The 16587-nt window shown below is 42.9% G+C and overlaps 1 protein-coding gene across 3 annotated transcripts in view; it reads left to right on the forward strand.

Annotated features, from left to right (window-relative positions):
* Positions 1–16587, forward strand: part of CHRNB3 (cholinergic receptor nicotinic beta 3 subunit) — a 93846-nt gene that overhangs the window by 61512 nt on the left and 15747 nt on the right. For all 3 annotated transcript variants that reach the window (XR_012235745.1, XM_073597628.1, XM_073597634.1), the window contains one exon: positions 15150–15194. Coding sequence is in view for 2 of the 3 variants with exons in the window: in XM_073597628.1 (XP_073453729.1) it covers positions 15150–15194 (45 nt within the window). In the remaining variant the exon portion in view is untranslated. The remainder of the gene's footprint in view (positions 1–15149; positions 15195–16587) is intronic.

The following is a 16587-nucleotide window of genomic DNA, read 5'->3' on the forward strand; positions in this document are numbered from 1 at the left end:
GTGATGGCAGAGCCTCACAAGGATCCCATAACGCCAGGAGAATGGCTGGTGGGCCATACCCTATGTAAGGTTTATTGCGGAAGAGTGTTAAAAAGTTGATCAACCTAGGAACAACCCCAGGCACGCTGTATTGGCTGACATATGTGCTGTAATTCCCCACTGCATCTCCAAGGCCCACCCAGGGATTGAGGTGGTATGTGCGTATTACAGGCAGCCATGGCTTCCTGGGACGAGACCGATACAAGTCCCTCTTAGAACAAAAGAGAAACGGAAAAAAGAGGGCGCACCAGCCAGAGTCTGGGCTCTGAGGAAGAAGGTATTCCTTCGAAACGCGTCAGAAAGCAGTGGCCCTTAAAATCTCCTCCATTACCATCTGGAGTCTGTTGTCGTGGAGACTGATTGCCATCATCTGAAGGCTATTTATATTGCGGTTTTCTTTCACGTTTGTAAGTAGTTTTTAATTTATTCTTTTAAATAAAACATATATCTAAGGATAATGCACAAGGTTGGTGCGCCCTCTTTTTTCCTTTTCTCTTTTGACTGCTAGGATAACCCTATCCTTGAGGGCAGTAAGGCCTGAGGCATTGTCCACTACGAACACTAGCCCAGCTGGTTGGCTCACTTGTGCGCAGGAGTATTTGTTTTCTGCTATCCCTCTTAGAACAGTTGGATGTTACCTTTGAAGACTTTTCCTTTCCTCAAAAGAGACTGCTTTATCAGCTATGGGAAAAGCACTTATTGGTTCGCCACCTGCCCTGAAGACTGCGGATTCACCGAAGCCATTGACCACCCCATCTATATGGGGGACACATCGCTTATCTGGGAGTGGTAATGCCACATTCCCCCAGCACTGTGCCAAGAGGTTAAAGAGGTTGTAACCCTTAAAAAAAAAGAATAAAAAGATCCCGTTGCTTTAAAACATGTTAAACTGCATAGCGCTTGTGCTGTGTCATTTGTCCCTTTGTGTGCTGTAAAAAACTTGTTTGATCCTGCCTGTTCCTGTGTCCCCCTAGGGTGTACTGATTGACCATTGTAATCATGGCTGCTGATCTATGATACCGTGGTCAGTTTACGTGCCTCTGTCAGCCCGCAGTCTCTCCCTCTCCCCCTCCCTGCCTGTCAGCTCCTGTGTGTAAGATGCCCCTCCCCTCCTGCTGCTATTCCGAGTGGCAGTAAAGTTAGTGTTCACAATTATTGCCGGCCCCCCTGCTATAACAAGATATACTACACAGTGTGTGCGTTTTTAAAATTTTATTCTATAGCTAAATATCTTTTTCCACATTGCCGATGTGCAGTCACGTGATCACCCAGCTGACGCCAGAGGGAAATCTCAGCCCCTTCCACTGTAATCCTTAGATCGGGGAAGGAGAGCGACAGGCAGTCACGTTACCGCACATCGGCGATGTGAAGAAATGTATTTAACAGCAGAATTTTTAAAAAACACATACAGTACACTGTGTAGCATAGCTTGTTATAACAGAGAGGCTGGCAGTAATTGTGGACACTGACTTTATAACCACTTTAAGGAGTTACTTTGCAAATATGCTACAAGGTGGAGTGATCCAGAAAAGCCGCAATCCACGGGCCGCTCCTGTTGTACTGGTGCATAAGAAAGACGGCAGTCTACGGTTTTGTGTGGACTATCGCAAGCTTAACGCCTGCACCTACAGGAACGCTTATCCCCTTCCTCAGGTGGAGGAATCCCTAATAACCCTTGGACAAGCCAAGTTCTTCTCTACCCTGGACCTGGCTAGTGGCTACTGGTAAGCCTCGGTAAGGTATCAAGACTGGGAGAAGGCCCCCTTTATTACACCCCTGAGCCTGTTTGAGTTCAATCGTATGCCCTCCGGCCTCAGAAACACCCCCAACATTTTCCAGCACCTAATGGAGAGATGTCTTGGGGACATTTTCGAGACCGTGCTTGTTTACCTTGATGCTATTCTCCAAGGTGTTGGTAAAGAACGACAAGCAAACCAGAGGAAGCAAGCTGGAGCCCAAGTGGGACTGCACCTGGTACCGGATGCTGGGGCAGCCTTTCTCACTTACCCTGGTCTATGACCAGGTCTCGGAGGGGCCCGACCCCATGAAAAAGAGACTGTATCGAAACATGCTGAGACCTTGTGTGTTGGGCAGTAACTGCCCCAGGAAGCCTACCGACAACTGGGAGGTGTTTGACGCAGCAGATCTTCCCCCCAGTGTATGACGCCCCAACTGACTGGTTCCTGCTTCCTCTTGTACTCGAGCCACCAAGCTCCACTGACTTTGAGACTGACAGCTATGATGTTGGGAGTCCAGAAGACCCAGAAACCCCATCCAGCACAACAGACTCTACTGACATGTCTGAGGATGTAACTTTGGGCCCAGGTGAGGGGCAAGCGGAGGACATGTATGACCCCTTGCCTCCTGTGGCCCCTGTGCCACTACCCAAAGAAGAGCCTTTGCCAAGTGGCTTGGCTGAAAGTTAAGAGCACCAGAGGCCTTTGCTGTCTAACCGTGGGCAACTCCCTGCAAGATATTTGGACTATGTTATTTGAAGTTGTTTAGTACTCTGCTTAACGATATTCTGCTGTGTTACTGTGTTTCAATGTTGTTGTGATGCCGATGACAGCATCTGTTAAAGAAGGATGGAGAGTAGACAGGTGTGGTGTGCTGTCTCCACTGCAGGTGGTGCTAAACCGCAGCGCAATGCAGAGAGAGCGGAAGTAAAGAGTAATGAAACTTCCATGGTTGCTGGCTGCCCATGTGACTCTGGTGCCCATCTTAGGTGTGGCAGAGTCTATGTAAGACCATGGCCCCTGGATTTGGCCTGCTTTATGCAAGTGGGTAGTGTAGGGAAAGGTACCCCATCTGTTAGTAACAGTGCTAGAGATAGGGAAAGGTTCCTAACGAGGGGGGAATGCGTAGGGTCGCATTTCTATGGATATCTTCCTGATTGGGCATAGGGTGGCCAGGCCGCATTTTGTCCCCTCTCAACAGACGCTGTTGGTTCGGCTGGAACCTGCTTCTTCAAATTACTGAAAATTGTGAGAGTGATTGCTGCATTACTTCGATACAAGTTTTAAATTGTACCTGATTGTGTGAATTGTTGCCGCCGCACCATGCTGCACCCATCCTACAACATGGTGACATTTCACCTGCAGAATTTTTAGCTATTCTTGTGTCATTTTATGGTCAAAAATACAGGGCCCTTTCATATTCTGAAAGCGTTTTTTGCAGAGATTTTTGAGTGCAGCTGGTAGGCTCAAAGGCAATTACAATTTACCAATTCATCCACTGCATATTTGAGTTACTTGATCAGAACACTACTAATAGAGGAGAGCATGTTGCCAAATTTAATTTCAGACATATCCTAAATGGTCAGCATTTAGTCAACTCGTACTTTCCAGACAGTTCCAACTGAACACGTGTAATCGCTGCAGGAACAGAAAGCATTATGCCGCATACACATGATCAGAAATTCCGGCAGAAAAAACTTGGATGGTTTTTCCGACGGAATTCCGCTCAAGCTTGCCTTGCATACACACGGTCACACAAAAGTTCTCTGAACTTTCGACCGTCAAGAACGCAGTGACGTACAACACTACGACGAGCCAAGAAAATTAAGTTCAATGCTTCTGAGCATGGATCGTATTGTTTCGAGCACACGTGATTTTTTTGCGTGTCCGAATTGCATACAGACTAACGCATTTTCGGATAGGAACTTTTTCCGACCGAAAAATAGAGAACCTGCTCTCAATCTTTTGCTGGCTGGAATTCTGCCAGCAAAAGTCCAAAGGACTTTGTGACCAAAAGCTCACATCCGACTTTTGCTGGCGGCATACGCGGCATAACAGATGTGTAAATATTCTGTAAAGCACTGCTGAATAACTGCAAAGCATCATAGAAGTGAGCAAAATAAAAACATAATTGTTTTTCTGAGCAGCCAGACTCTGGATGTCATTTGTAGTGCAATAATAGGGAAAGCAAGGGCTTATTTGGAAGATTTAAGCAATACAGACACTTCACCAAAGCCGGCGTGTTTTGTAGCAACTAGCTAAAGAACATATCAAGAAATGTAATCATTTAAAAAACAATATATCCTATTCACTCTACTTCATAAAAGAATGAATTAACATGGAACAGAAGACATTCCTAAACTTACAGAGAGCATATTGCTTGCAGTGCTAATACTACACAGCACAGTAATCCATGTGTGTGATTCACTTGACACTCTGAAGGATCCAAAATCGTCCTGTCTGAAAATCCTGTTACCTGTGTCAGCAGCTTTGCAATAAGCCACCTCGTTCTCATGCTCATCACGTATCTAACTACTACACCAGGGCTTTCTAACCGTTTTATTCTGGACAAAAATTTGTGTCCTATGCTGACCCAAAACAAAGGCCTGACTTTTTTTATAGAAACCTTAAAGTAGCAATGCAAAATAAAAGATGAATATTTTAACCAGCTACAACGTGGAATTAGAACAATTACTATCTATTTGGATAGATGCTTGTAAAGAAACATAATCTCTACAAAATAAAATCGCCGGGTATTTCATACAAATTTTGGAAATGCTTTTTAGGTGTATAGTGACAGGGGAAATCTTGTATATCAACTTTTAGCTGCCCTCTTCTTCCTGAAGCTCTGGTATGTGGGCAGTTCCATTATGTCATTACGCACAATGCAGTAACCCTGCACTGTAAATGGTGGGGGTAAACATGTGACAATGGCTGGGATTAGCTTAGAGGGGGACTGGGGGGGGGGGGGGGGGGCAGTTGAGCTCATGATAAGGTAAATATTAAAACCTATTCCTGCACCCCTTCCTGGAGTTGGGCATTAACACAACACGTTTCTTTGCATTACGTAGTCCATTCATGTAGAAAATTTTTACCTAAAATCTTTTTGTAGAAAAATAGGAACCCTGGAGTAGGGAACCTATGTACCCCCCAATACAGCGGGACTTTTTAGGCGAACAAAACAATTGGGTTTTTAGTAAAATCCTTATTTATTTTTGTTAGAAAAAAAGAAGCATAAAAACAGGAAAACTGAACATAGACCTGTACAAGAGTGCCTATACAGTAGATTTCCTTTCATACTGAACATTATATACTTTTGTCAATAAAATACATATTTCTCTATAAGCCTGACATGTTTCAAGACGATGTCCCTTCTTCAGAGGCGTATTGCCAAGAGAAAAATATATGTATCAAGGCGTGTTCAGAATCCAATCTTTTAAAGAAACAATACTGTGCATAAGATGTGCAAAAGGCAACCTTTTGTATCAGTAGAAAATTGCTAAAAAAGGCAATGACCACCACCTAGCCAGAACTGGTCGTGGCGGCTCTCCCTTGGGTTCAGGAATAACTCCGCAAAGGCCCCCGAATACAAGGACGGCCCTGCCACATCCTCACTGTAGCTTTATTATTTGGACAGAGACCTAGGATGTGATGAGCACTCGTGGGTATGGTCTGATCATCAGTGAGGATGTGGCAGGGCCGTCCTTGTAATCGGGGACCTTTGCGGAGTTATTCCTGAACCCAAGGGAGAGCCGCCACGCCCAGTTCTGGCTAGTTGGTGGTCATCGCCTTTTTTAGCAATTTTCTACTGATACAAAAGGTTGCCTTTTGCACATCTTATGCACAGTATTGTTTCTTTAAAAGATTGGATTCTGAACACGCCTTGATACATATATTTTTCTCTTGACAATACGCCTCTGAAGAAGGGACATCGTCCTGAAACATGTCAGGCTTATAGAGAAATATGTATTTTATGGACAAAAGTATATAATGTTCAGTATGAAAGGAAATCTACTGTATAGGCACTCTTGTACAGGTCTATGTTCAGTTTGTCCTGTTTTTATGCTTCTTTTTTTCTAACAAAAATAAATAAGGATTTTACTAAAAACCCAGTTGTTTTGTTCGCCTAAAAAGTCCTGCTGTATCGGGGGGTACATAGGTTCCCTACTCCAGGGTTCCTATTTTTCTATACTAATTTGGGACGTTGGCAATATACTGAAGGTGATGCAATTTCCCTTCCGTGGTTCACTATACTATATATATAAAATCTTTTTGAATGCACCACAAAGCACGGTATGTACATTGTGGTGTGCAGTGCAGGTGGGTTAGGATGCTATTTTAAATAAATGACATCGCAACACACCACATGTCAAGGAATCGTGTTTTATCGCACATTTTGTAATGCAAAAATCTGAATGGGCTCTTAAGTTAGTACGCAAAGAGAGAATAAGCAAGTAAATTCAATGTAACCATGTAGCCTTTGCCTGTAACAATCTTTTACTTCTTTCATTTACCCAATGGTGGCTGTGGAAAAAGGCTCCACATTTCCGATTGGAAGGTGCCTTCCCAAGAAACAAACCTCCACACATTGTGTAGACAGAGAAGGAGGGAGGAGATTACTGACCCTTGCCATCGCACATACCCACCCACCTCAATATGTTGTGTAATGCCCCGTACACACGGTCGGATTTTCCGACAGAAAATGTGTGATAGGACCTTGTTGTCGGAAATTCCGACCGTGTGTGGGCTCTATCACACATTTTCCATCGGATTTTCCAACACACAAAGTTTGAGAGCAGGATATAAAATTTTCCGACATCAAAATCCGTTGTCGGAAATTCCGATCGTGTGTACACAAATCCGACGGACAAAGTGCCACGCATGCTCAGAATAAATAAAGAAATGAAAGCTATTGGCCACTGCCCCGTTTATAGTCCCGACGTACGTGTTTTACGTCACCGCGTTTAGAACGATCGGATTTTCCGACAACTTTGTGTGACCGTGTGTATGCAAGACAAGTTTGAGCCAACATCCGTCGGAAAAAATCCTAGGATTTTGTTGTCGGAATGTCCAAACAAAGTCCGACCGTGTGTACGGGGCATTAGAGAAGGAAGAGGAGCCCACTGACCTGAGCACAGCTCCTCCTATTGGCACCATGTGTGTGGGGGGGCAATTTTAGCTGTGGCGTCCCACTGAAAGTGCTCATAGGGTGGTAATTGTGTTGAAATAGGCTCTACAAGCCTTTAGTAGTAGGCAAGGACCAGGGATTAAATAGCCTGGTGGCAATTTGCCCCCAGTGGTGGCCATAGTGCCTCAGAATTTGAAACTGGCTTGGGAGCCCTGTGGGACATGGACACTATGGGAGGTGTCCAGATTCCTGGGACTGTCCCACAGGATCCACAACACTTGGCATCAATGTACTTATTGAGTAAGGTTTTCTTGTTGAAACATAAATACAGAAGTGAAAAGCACAAGGAGAGTAGACTTAAATACAGGCTTTGTTAAACAAATTTAATATCCAAATGCTCATTGTTATAGTTTAATATATACGTTTACATCAAGTAAAAAACTTTCTTAGATAGTGGGGATAGAGTGGGGAAGGATTAGAATCCCTTTCAGGTTTTTACTGCTACACAGGACTCCGTTAAAGAGGTTTACCTTTACTTGCACTGCTATTATTAATGGTTTGCAGACAGGAAGTAAGGGGGAATCTGTGACAGAGACAAAGAAAGTAATAAACATCTGACAGAACAGGAAGTGAGGGAAAGTCTATCTAAAAAGACCCCAGATAAAAACCTGACAGTGGTTTAATTCTTTCTCCCTCTATGCAAAATTTAAAAAAAATATGTTTTATCTGGACAAACAATGAGTCTATCACCACACGTCACAGTCATGTAAGCTGTAACCTACTCTTTGATGCATATACCCATTTTAGGCTTGTAAAGTTTGAAGCGCTTCCAATTGAAGTGTCACAAAATGAGTTTACATAACAGGAAATCTGCTGTGGACAGCATAATCTCATCCCATAATCTCATCCCCATAATAAAAGATGTATGTCAGATGTCGTTGAGCCTGAAAGACTGCCAAAAATATATACAGTACTTGTGTTTAGTTTAACTAGCAATAGAACATATGTTTGCATTAGAGTATTCTGCTCCTGCATGAGACTGGTAACTGCAAAGAGCTGGCAGGGAAAATTAATGAGACAGTTGAAATTAAATAGGTCAAAAAAAACAGCTGACTGTTCAAAACGACAGACCTATTTTACTTAAGCAGCGTGGAAGGCAGAGGGGAAGAAATATCACTTCTTTAGATTATTAAAATGCTACCTAAAATACACTATATTATCAAAAGTATTGGGACACCTGCCTTTACACGCACATTAACTTTAATGGAATCCCAGTCTTAGTCTGTAGGGTTCAATATTGAGTTGACCCACCTTTTGCAGCTATAACAACTTCAACTCTTCTGGGAAGGCTGTCCACACAGTTTAGGAGTGTGTCTATGGGAATGTTTGACCATTCTTCCAGAAGCACATTGGTGAGGTCAGGCACTGATGTAGACGAGAAGGCCTGACTCACAGTTTGCGTTCTAATTCATCTCAAAGGTGTTCTATTGGGTTGAGGTCAGGAAAGTCAAGTCCCTCCACCCCAGACTTGCTCATCTATGTTTTTATAGACCTTGCTTTGTGCACTGGTCTAAATCATATTTTAAAAAGGGGGGGGGGATTCTTTTCTATACCCACTGTATATATACTGTATATATAACAGTATAACATATCAGTATAACATATACTCCTTATCAGTATATACAGTATATAATCCTTGATGCCATTTGTTCTTTCTGTTGCTGTATTTTTACATGTTTCTTAATGGATAACTATAGAAACATAAATAATTATTTTTCTAGATAAGCTCTTAGGGTAATTGCAGGTTCCTCTTGCATAAAGGAGATTTAACCACTTACCCACTGGGCACTTAAACCCCCTTCCTAACCAGACCAGTTTTCAGCTTTCGGTGTTCTCACACTTTGAATGGCAATTACTCAGTTATGCAAGACTGTACCCATATGAAATTTTTGTCCTTTTTTTCACACAAATAGAGCTTTCTTTTGGTGGTATTTAATCACCGCTGGGTTTTTTTGTGCTATAAATGAAAAAAGGCCGAACATTCTGTAAAAAAAATACATTTTTCTTTACTTCTGTTATAAAATTTTGCAAATTAGTAATTTTTCTTCATAAATTTTGGCCAATTTTTATACTGCTACATATCTTTGGTAAAAATAATCCAAATTGGTGTATATTATTTGGTCTGTGTGAAAGTTATAGAGTCTACAAGCTGGTAGATCACTGAAAATTGATTACACCTGAAGTACTGATGGCCTAGCTCATTTCTTGAGACCCTAACAAGCCAGGACAGTACAAATACCCCACAAATTACCCCTTTTTGGAAAGTAGACATCCAAAGGTATTTAGAAAGAGGCATGATGAGTTTTTTGAAGTTGTAATTTTTTCCCACAATTCTTTGCAAAATCAAGATATTTTTTTCTTTTTTTTTTCACAAAATTGTTATATTAGCAGGTTATTTCTCACACACAGCATATGCATACCACAAATTACATCCCAAAATACATTCTAATACTCCTCCTGAATGTATGGCGATACCACATGTGTGAGACTTTTATGTACCGTGGCCACATACAGAGGCGCAACATGCAGGGAGCGCCATCAGGCGTTCTAGGAGCATAAATTACACATCTAATTTCTTGACTACCTCTTGCACTTTTGAAGGCCCTGGAACTGCAGGACAATAAAAACGCCCAAAAAATGACCCCATTATGGAAAGAAAACACCCCAACGTATAATCTATGAGGCATATTGAGTCTTTTGAACATGTCATTTTTTTCTACAAGTTTTTGGAAAATGTGGAAAGGAAATGAAAATGCATTTTTTTTTACACAAAGTTGTCCATTTATACAATATTTCTAACACATAGCATATACATGCAAAAAAATACACCCCAAAACATTGTCTGCTCCTCCTCCTGAGTATGGCGATATCACAGGTGTGAGACTTTTACACAGTCTGGCCACATACAGAGGCCAAACAGGGAGCACCATCAGGTTCTAGGGGCATAAATGTCAAATCTAATTTGACTACCTATTACACTTTGAGGCACTGTAGTGGCATGGATGAACTGTGGATGGGGATGGCTGAGTATGGATGGGATGGCTGAGTATGGCTGAGTATGGCTAGGTATGGATGGGATGGCTGGGTCTGGTATGGCTGAGTATGTCTGGGTCGGGTATGGCTGAGTGTGGATGGGATGGCTGGGTATGGCTGAGGATGGATGGATGAATATTGCTGAGCATAGATGGATGGATGAGTATTGCTAAGTATGGATGGATGGATGTGTATTGCTGAGCATGGATGGATGGATGAGTATTGCTGAGCATGGATGAGTATAGATGGCTGAGCATGGATGGCTGGATGAGTATTGCTGAGTATGGATGGATGAATATTGCTGAGGATGGATGGATGAATATTGCTGAGGATGGATGGATGAGTATTGCTGAGTATGGATGGATGGATGAGTATTGCTGAGCATGGATGGATGGATGAGTATTGCTGAGTATGGATGGATGGGTGAGTATTGCTGAGTATGGATGGATGGATGAGTATTGCTGAGTATGGATGGATGGATGAGTATTGCTGAGCATGGATGGATGGATGAGTATTGCTGAGTATGGATGAGTATAGATGGCTGAGCATGGATAGATGGATGAGTATTGCTGAGGATGGATGGATGAGTATTGCTGAGTATGGATGGATGAGTATTGCTGAGTATGGATGGATGGATGAGTATTGCTGAGCATGGATGGATGGATGAGTATTGCTGAGTATGGATGGATGGATGGATGAGTATTGCTGAGGATGGATGGATGGATGAGTATTGCTGAGTATGGATGAGTATGGATGGATAGATGAGTATTGCTGAGGATGGATAGATGAGTATTTCTGAGGATGGATGGATGAGTATTGCTGAGGATGAATGGATGAGTATTGCTGAGGATGGATGAGTATCGCTGAGGATGAATGGATGAGTATTGCTGAGGATGGATGAGTATTGCTGAGGATTGATGGATGAGTATTGCTGAGGGTGGATGGAGGATGGATGGATGAGTATTGCTGAGGATGGATGAGTATTGCTGAGGATGGATGGAAGGATGAGTATTGTTAAAGATGGATGAGTATTGCTGAGTATGGATGAGTATAGATGGCTGAGCATGGATAGATGGATGAGTTTTGCTGAGGATGGATGGATGAGTATTGCAGAGTATGGATGGATGAGTATTGCTGAGTATGGATGGATGGATGAGTATTGCTGAGCATGGATGGATGGATGAGTATTGCTGAGTATTGCTGAGTATGGATGGATGGATGAGTATTGCTGAGGATGGATGGATGGATGAGTATTGCTGAGTATGGATGAGTATGGATGGATGGATGAGTATTGCTGAGGATGAATGGATGAGTATTGCTGAGGATGGATGAGTATTGCTGAGGATGAATGGATGAGTATTGCTGAGGATGGATGAGTATTGCTGAGGAAGGATGGATGGATGGATGAGTATTGCTGATGATGGATTGATGGATGAGTATTGCTGAGGGTGGATGGAGGATGGATGGATGAGTATTGCTGAGGATGGATGGGTATTGCTGAGGATGGATGGAAGGATGAGTATTGCTGAGCATGGATGAGTATGGATGGATGGATGAGTATGGCTGAGCATGGATGTGTATGGATGGATGGATGAGTATTGCTGAGGATGGATGAGTATTGCTGAGGATGGCTGAGCAGGAATTGTTACATATTAGTGCTGTGGGCATTACACATCCAGCCCAAAGCGCTGCTGCACCTGATCTCTCCCCTCTCCGCTCACACTGTACCATTCGGTACAGAGAGGGGAGAGAGGAAGCAGACATGACGCCGATTTGTTTACAAGTGATCACTCCGTCGTTTGACGGAGCGATCATGTGGTAAATGGCCGCTGTCAGCGGGCATTTACCGTAAACCGTAATGCGCCGAGTCTGGCCACGGACATTCCCGGGTGTGCGCCCCAGGGGGCACGCGGGAGCAACATTCTGGGAGGACATCCATGGACGCCCTCCCAGAATAAGCTTTCGGCTATGGCCCGGTCGGCATGTGGTTAAAGGCGTTGTAAACCCTCGCCATTTTTCACCTTAATGCATTCTATGCAGTACAGTGAAAAACCTCCTGTGCTGCAGCAGCGCCCCCGAGCCCCCCTTATACTTACCTGAGTCCTGTAATTCCCACAATGGGAACGAGCACACCAGCCCCGGGCCGGTGTCTCGTGTCCTGATTGGATAGATTGATAGCAGCGCAGCCATTGACTCCCGCTGCTGTCAATCAAATCAGATGACGCGGGCCCGGGGTCAGAGCCGAGTCCTGCTGTCTGTGTCTACGGACGCAGCAGCAGGACACGGGAGCGTGCCCGCACGGGTGTCCCGTCGGAGGGCGCTTCTCTGGCAGGACACTCGAGAAGAGGAGGAGCCAGGAGCGCCGCGGAGGGACCACAGAAGAGGAGGATCGGGGCCACTCTGTGCAAAACCAACTGCACAACGGAGGTAAGTATGACATGTTTGTTTTTTTTAACTGAACCTTTACAACCACTTTAAAGTAGACTTTCCATCCTAAAAACTGTACAGAATTAATTGTACAAAAGTAATGTGGTATTACCCAACCATTAAATTGCCCCTGAAATGTTCTCTTTCTCTGATTGCTCATTAGATGGCTAAGCAATAAAATATAAATAGTTTTTTGTTTGTATACTTATCAATAATCATTTTTCAGCAATGTGTTGCTTTATCAACATATGGTTCTATTTGGAAATAACTAATTTTTGGTAGGGTGGCCTTTTGTCTCTTGCTATACCATCTAACAGTATCTGTGCTGTTGTAAGCTATTTATTGTATCCTTTCCCATGTCACAGCGCTCTGGCAAACCCTGGATAGCAGTTGTGAAAACTCTGTGTACAAATTAATTTTACCTTTCTGGGGGAAAGAAAAGATAAAGGGAAATAAAGTGGAAGGAGGTATCATAGGTTTTTACACATAATTGTATAGATATCTAGGTATTGCTAGAGAGCTGTGATAAGAGAGAGGGAGCAATACAGAGCTTACAACAGCCTGTGTACTGTTAGATAGCAAGAGAAATCACATGAGTAGATAGATGAAAATATATAGATATACACTATAATACCAAAAGCATTGGGACTCCTGCCTTTACACACACATGAACTTTAATGGCATCCCAGTCTTAGTCCGTAGGGTTCAATATTGAGTTGGTCCACCCTTTGCAGCTATAATAGCTTTAACTCTTCTGGGAAGGCTGCCCACAAGGTTTAGGAGTGTCTATGGGAATGTTTGACCATTCTTCCAGAAATGCATTTGTGAGGTCAGGCACTGATGTGGATGAGAAGGCCTAGCTCACACAGGTGTTCTATCGTGTTGAGTTTAGGACTCTGTGCAGCCCAGTCAAGTTCCTCCATCCCAAACTGAAACATGGAAGGAAGACTATAACCCACAAGAAGAGTCCTTCCTACAGACCCTACACAAGATTTATGGTCTATTTAAGATCAAAGTTTTGACATATAAAATCTGATGGGATATTATTTAAAATAAGTGACACAATGAAAATGTCAGTTCTGCACGTACAGTGCCTTGAAAAAGTATTCATATCCCTTGATATTTTTCACATTTTCTCATGTTAAAACGAAAAACGTAAATGTATTTTATTAGGATTTTATGTGATAGACCAACACAAAGTGGCACATAATTGTGAAGTGGAAGGAAAATGATAAATGGTTTTCAAATTTTTTTACAAATAAATATCCGAAAAGTGTGGCGTGCATTTGTATTCAGCCCTCTTTACTCTAATACCTCTAACTAAAATTAGGTGAACCAATTGCCTTCAGAAGTCACCCAATTTGTAAATAGAGTCCACCTGCGTGTAATTTAATCTCAGTATAAATACAGCTGTTCAATGAAGCCCTCAGGGGTTTGTTAGAGAACCTTAGTGAACAAACGGCATCATGAAGGCCAAGGAACACACCAGACAGGTCAGGGATAAAGTTGTGGAGAAGTTTAAAGCAGGGTTAGGTTATATCCATCATCTGAAAATGGAAAGAGGATGGCACAACTGTAAACCTACCAAGACATGGCCATCCACCTAAACTGACAGGCCAGGCAAGGAGATAATTAATAAGATAAGCAGCGAAGAGGCCCATGGTAACTCTGGAGGAGCTGCAGGGATCCACAGCTCAGGTGGGGGAATCTGTCCACAGGACAACTAATAGTTGTTCACTCCACAAATCTGGCCTTTATGGAAGAGTGGCAAGAAGAAAGCCATTGTAGAAAGAAAGCCATAAGAAGTCCTGTTTGCAGTTTGCGAGAAGCCATGTGGGGGATAAACATGTGGAAAAAGGTGTTCTGGTTAGTGAGACCAAAATTTAACTTTTTGGCCTAAAAGCAAAACGCTGTGTGCAGCAGAAAACAAACACTGCACACCACCCTGAACATACCATCCCCACTGCGAAACATGGTGGTGGCAGCATCATTTTGTGGGGATGCTTTTCTTTAGCAGGGACAGGGAAGCTGGTCAGAGTTGATGGGAAGATGGATGGAGCCAAATACAGTGCAATCTTAGAACAAAACCTGTTAGAGTCTGTAAAAGACTTGAGACTGCGGCAGAGGTTCAGAGGTTCCAGCAGGACAACGACCCTAAACATACAGCCAGAACTACAATGGAATGGTTTAGATCAAAGCCAATTCATGTGTTAGAATGGCCCAGTCAAAGTCCAGACCTAAATCCAATTGAGAGTCTGTGGCAAGACTTGAAAATTGCTGTTCACAGACACTCTCCATTCAATCTGACAGAGCTTGAGCTATTTTGCAAAGAAGAATGGGCAAACATGTCACTCTCTAGATGTGCCAAGCTGGTAGAGACATCCCAAAAAGACTTGCAGCTATAATTGCAGCGAAAGGTGGTTCTACAAAGTATTGACTCAGGGGGGCTGAATAAAAATGCACGCCACATTTTTCAGATATTTATTTGGAAAAAAATTGGTAAACCATTTATCATTTTTCTTCCACTTCACAATTATGTGCCACTTTGTGTTGGTCTATCACATAAAATCACAATAAAATACATTTACGTTTTTGGTTGTAACATGAGAAAATGTGGAAAATTTCAAGGGGTGTGAATACTTTTTCAAGGCACTGTACTTCTGTATTCTCCTGTTATTTTCTCTCTCCAAAAATATATATCTCATTTCCTTTTATATTCTTGACAGGACGAAAAGAAACAGCTGATGACCACAAATGTTTGGCTGAGACAGGTAATATAATTTATGCCTCTTGACCTTTAAAGCACATACATATTGTATATGCTACTTGTATATAATACTGTTCCACTACAGCAAGTGGATCTAGAAGATTGATATAGATCTAAATACTTATTATTTACATTCTTAGCTGTGTGTTATTTTGGTAAAACAGTAAGCTAAGTATATATAGTACAATTACACACTGGGAAAAGCATCCAAAATAATGATTCTAATATCTGAAGAAGACCCATGCCCACAATCTTTAAATGTGTTCAGGCTTATTGTTATAGAACCATTTACACTCTAAACTGCAGAAAACTGTGGGATACAACTTTCAATAACTTTAAAGCGGAACTGTGATCAGGCTGTGGACATTTACATATTTACATATTTTCTACGAGCCGCAAATCTGCTTTAAAGAAATTCTTAAAGACTTCTGCATCTGCAAGCACTTTGGAGCAATCCATCCTCAAAGAGAAGCAGTAATGTCATTCAATTCAGGCTTCAGAACTCTGCTGTCTCCCCTCTTCCTGTACACCTGCTCTACATTTACATTACAGATTAGACAGGGACAAGCTGTCAATTCACAGCTGGTAGTGGGGGAGCAAAATCAGATACTGAGAGAAAAGGAAAGTATCTTTTACAGTAAGCGTTGAAGATGAGTAACTTCAAAGCGCTTGTAACTATAGTGAACCAGCCCTAACACTGTGTCGCTGGAGAAAAAGCACTTTCCATGTCACCCTGCATAGGTAATTTAGTAAACACAGAGGCCCATGCCAGGGTCCAGGTCCAGCCTTTTCCGTTTTCACCTACACAGGCTGACAGGCAGGCCCTTCATCCCCCCTCCCCTGCCTATCCCAGTACAACATGTCATGTGCACAAGGCGGGGCCAGGCAGGCCACACTCTGAGCTGCCGGGTGAAAGAGGTGGGCTGGTTTGTGAATATGGAAATCAGGGGGCACGCCCACCCTTTGCCAGGCCAGGCCCTCTAAATTTCCTCTTTTACATACAAGCCTACCACTTTCACTTGGCAGCTTATGGTGTGGCCTGCCTGGCCCCACCTTGTGTGTACCGGCAGCCAGCAGCAGGAACATCTTGGCACATAATGGAAGCAGCAGGTGGTAGTGAGGGGGAGGGGGAGCCAGGTCAACTTTGCATCAGGGCCCACAAGCTTTAAGATATTCCAGTGAATGGAATCAATTGGAAGACAACATTTCTTCCACAGCCAAAGCCCACCCTCTAAGCCACTTACTTCCCAGATGTAAAGGGGGAACCTCACACACCTCTACATGGATATTATAATGCCTCCTGCATCTCTCAGTCAAGAGAATTCTCAGTACAGCAGTACAGTTTGTATTTCAGAGATGTTCTTTAAAATTTAGACCTACTTGGCTATGATTGCCCT

Source organism: Aquarana catesbeiana, linkage group LG01 (assembly GCF_042186555.1).
Source record: "Aquarana catesbeiana isolate 2022-GZ linkage group LG01, ASM4218655v1, whole genome shotgun sequence".
Lineage (NCBI taxonomy): Eukaryota > Metazoa > Chordata > Amphibia > Anura > Ranidae > Aquarana > Aquarana catesbeiana.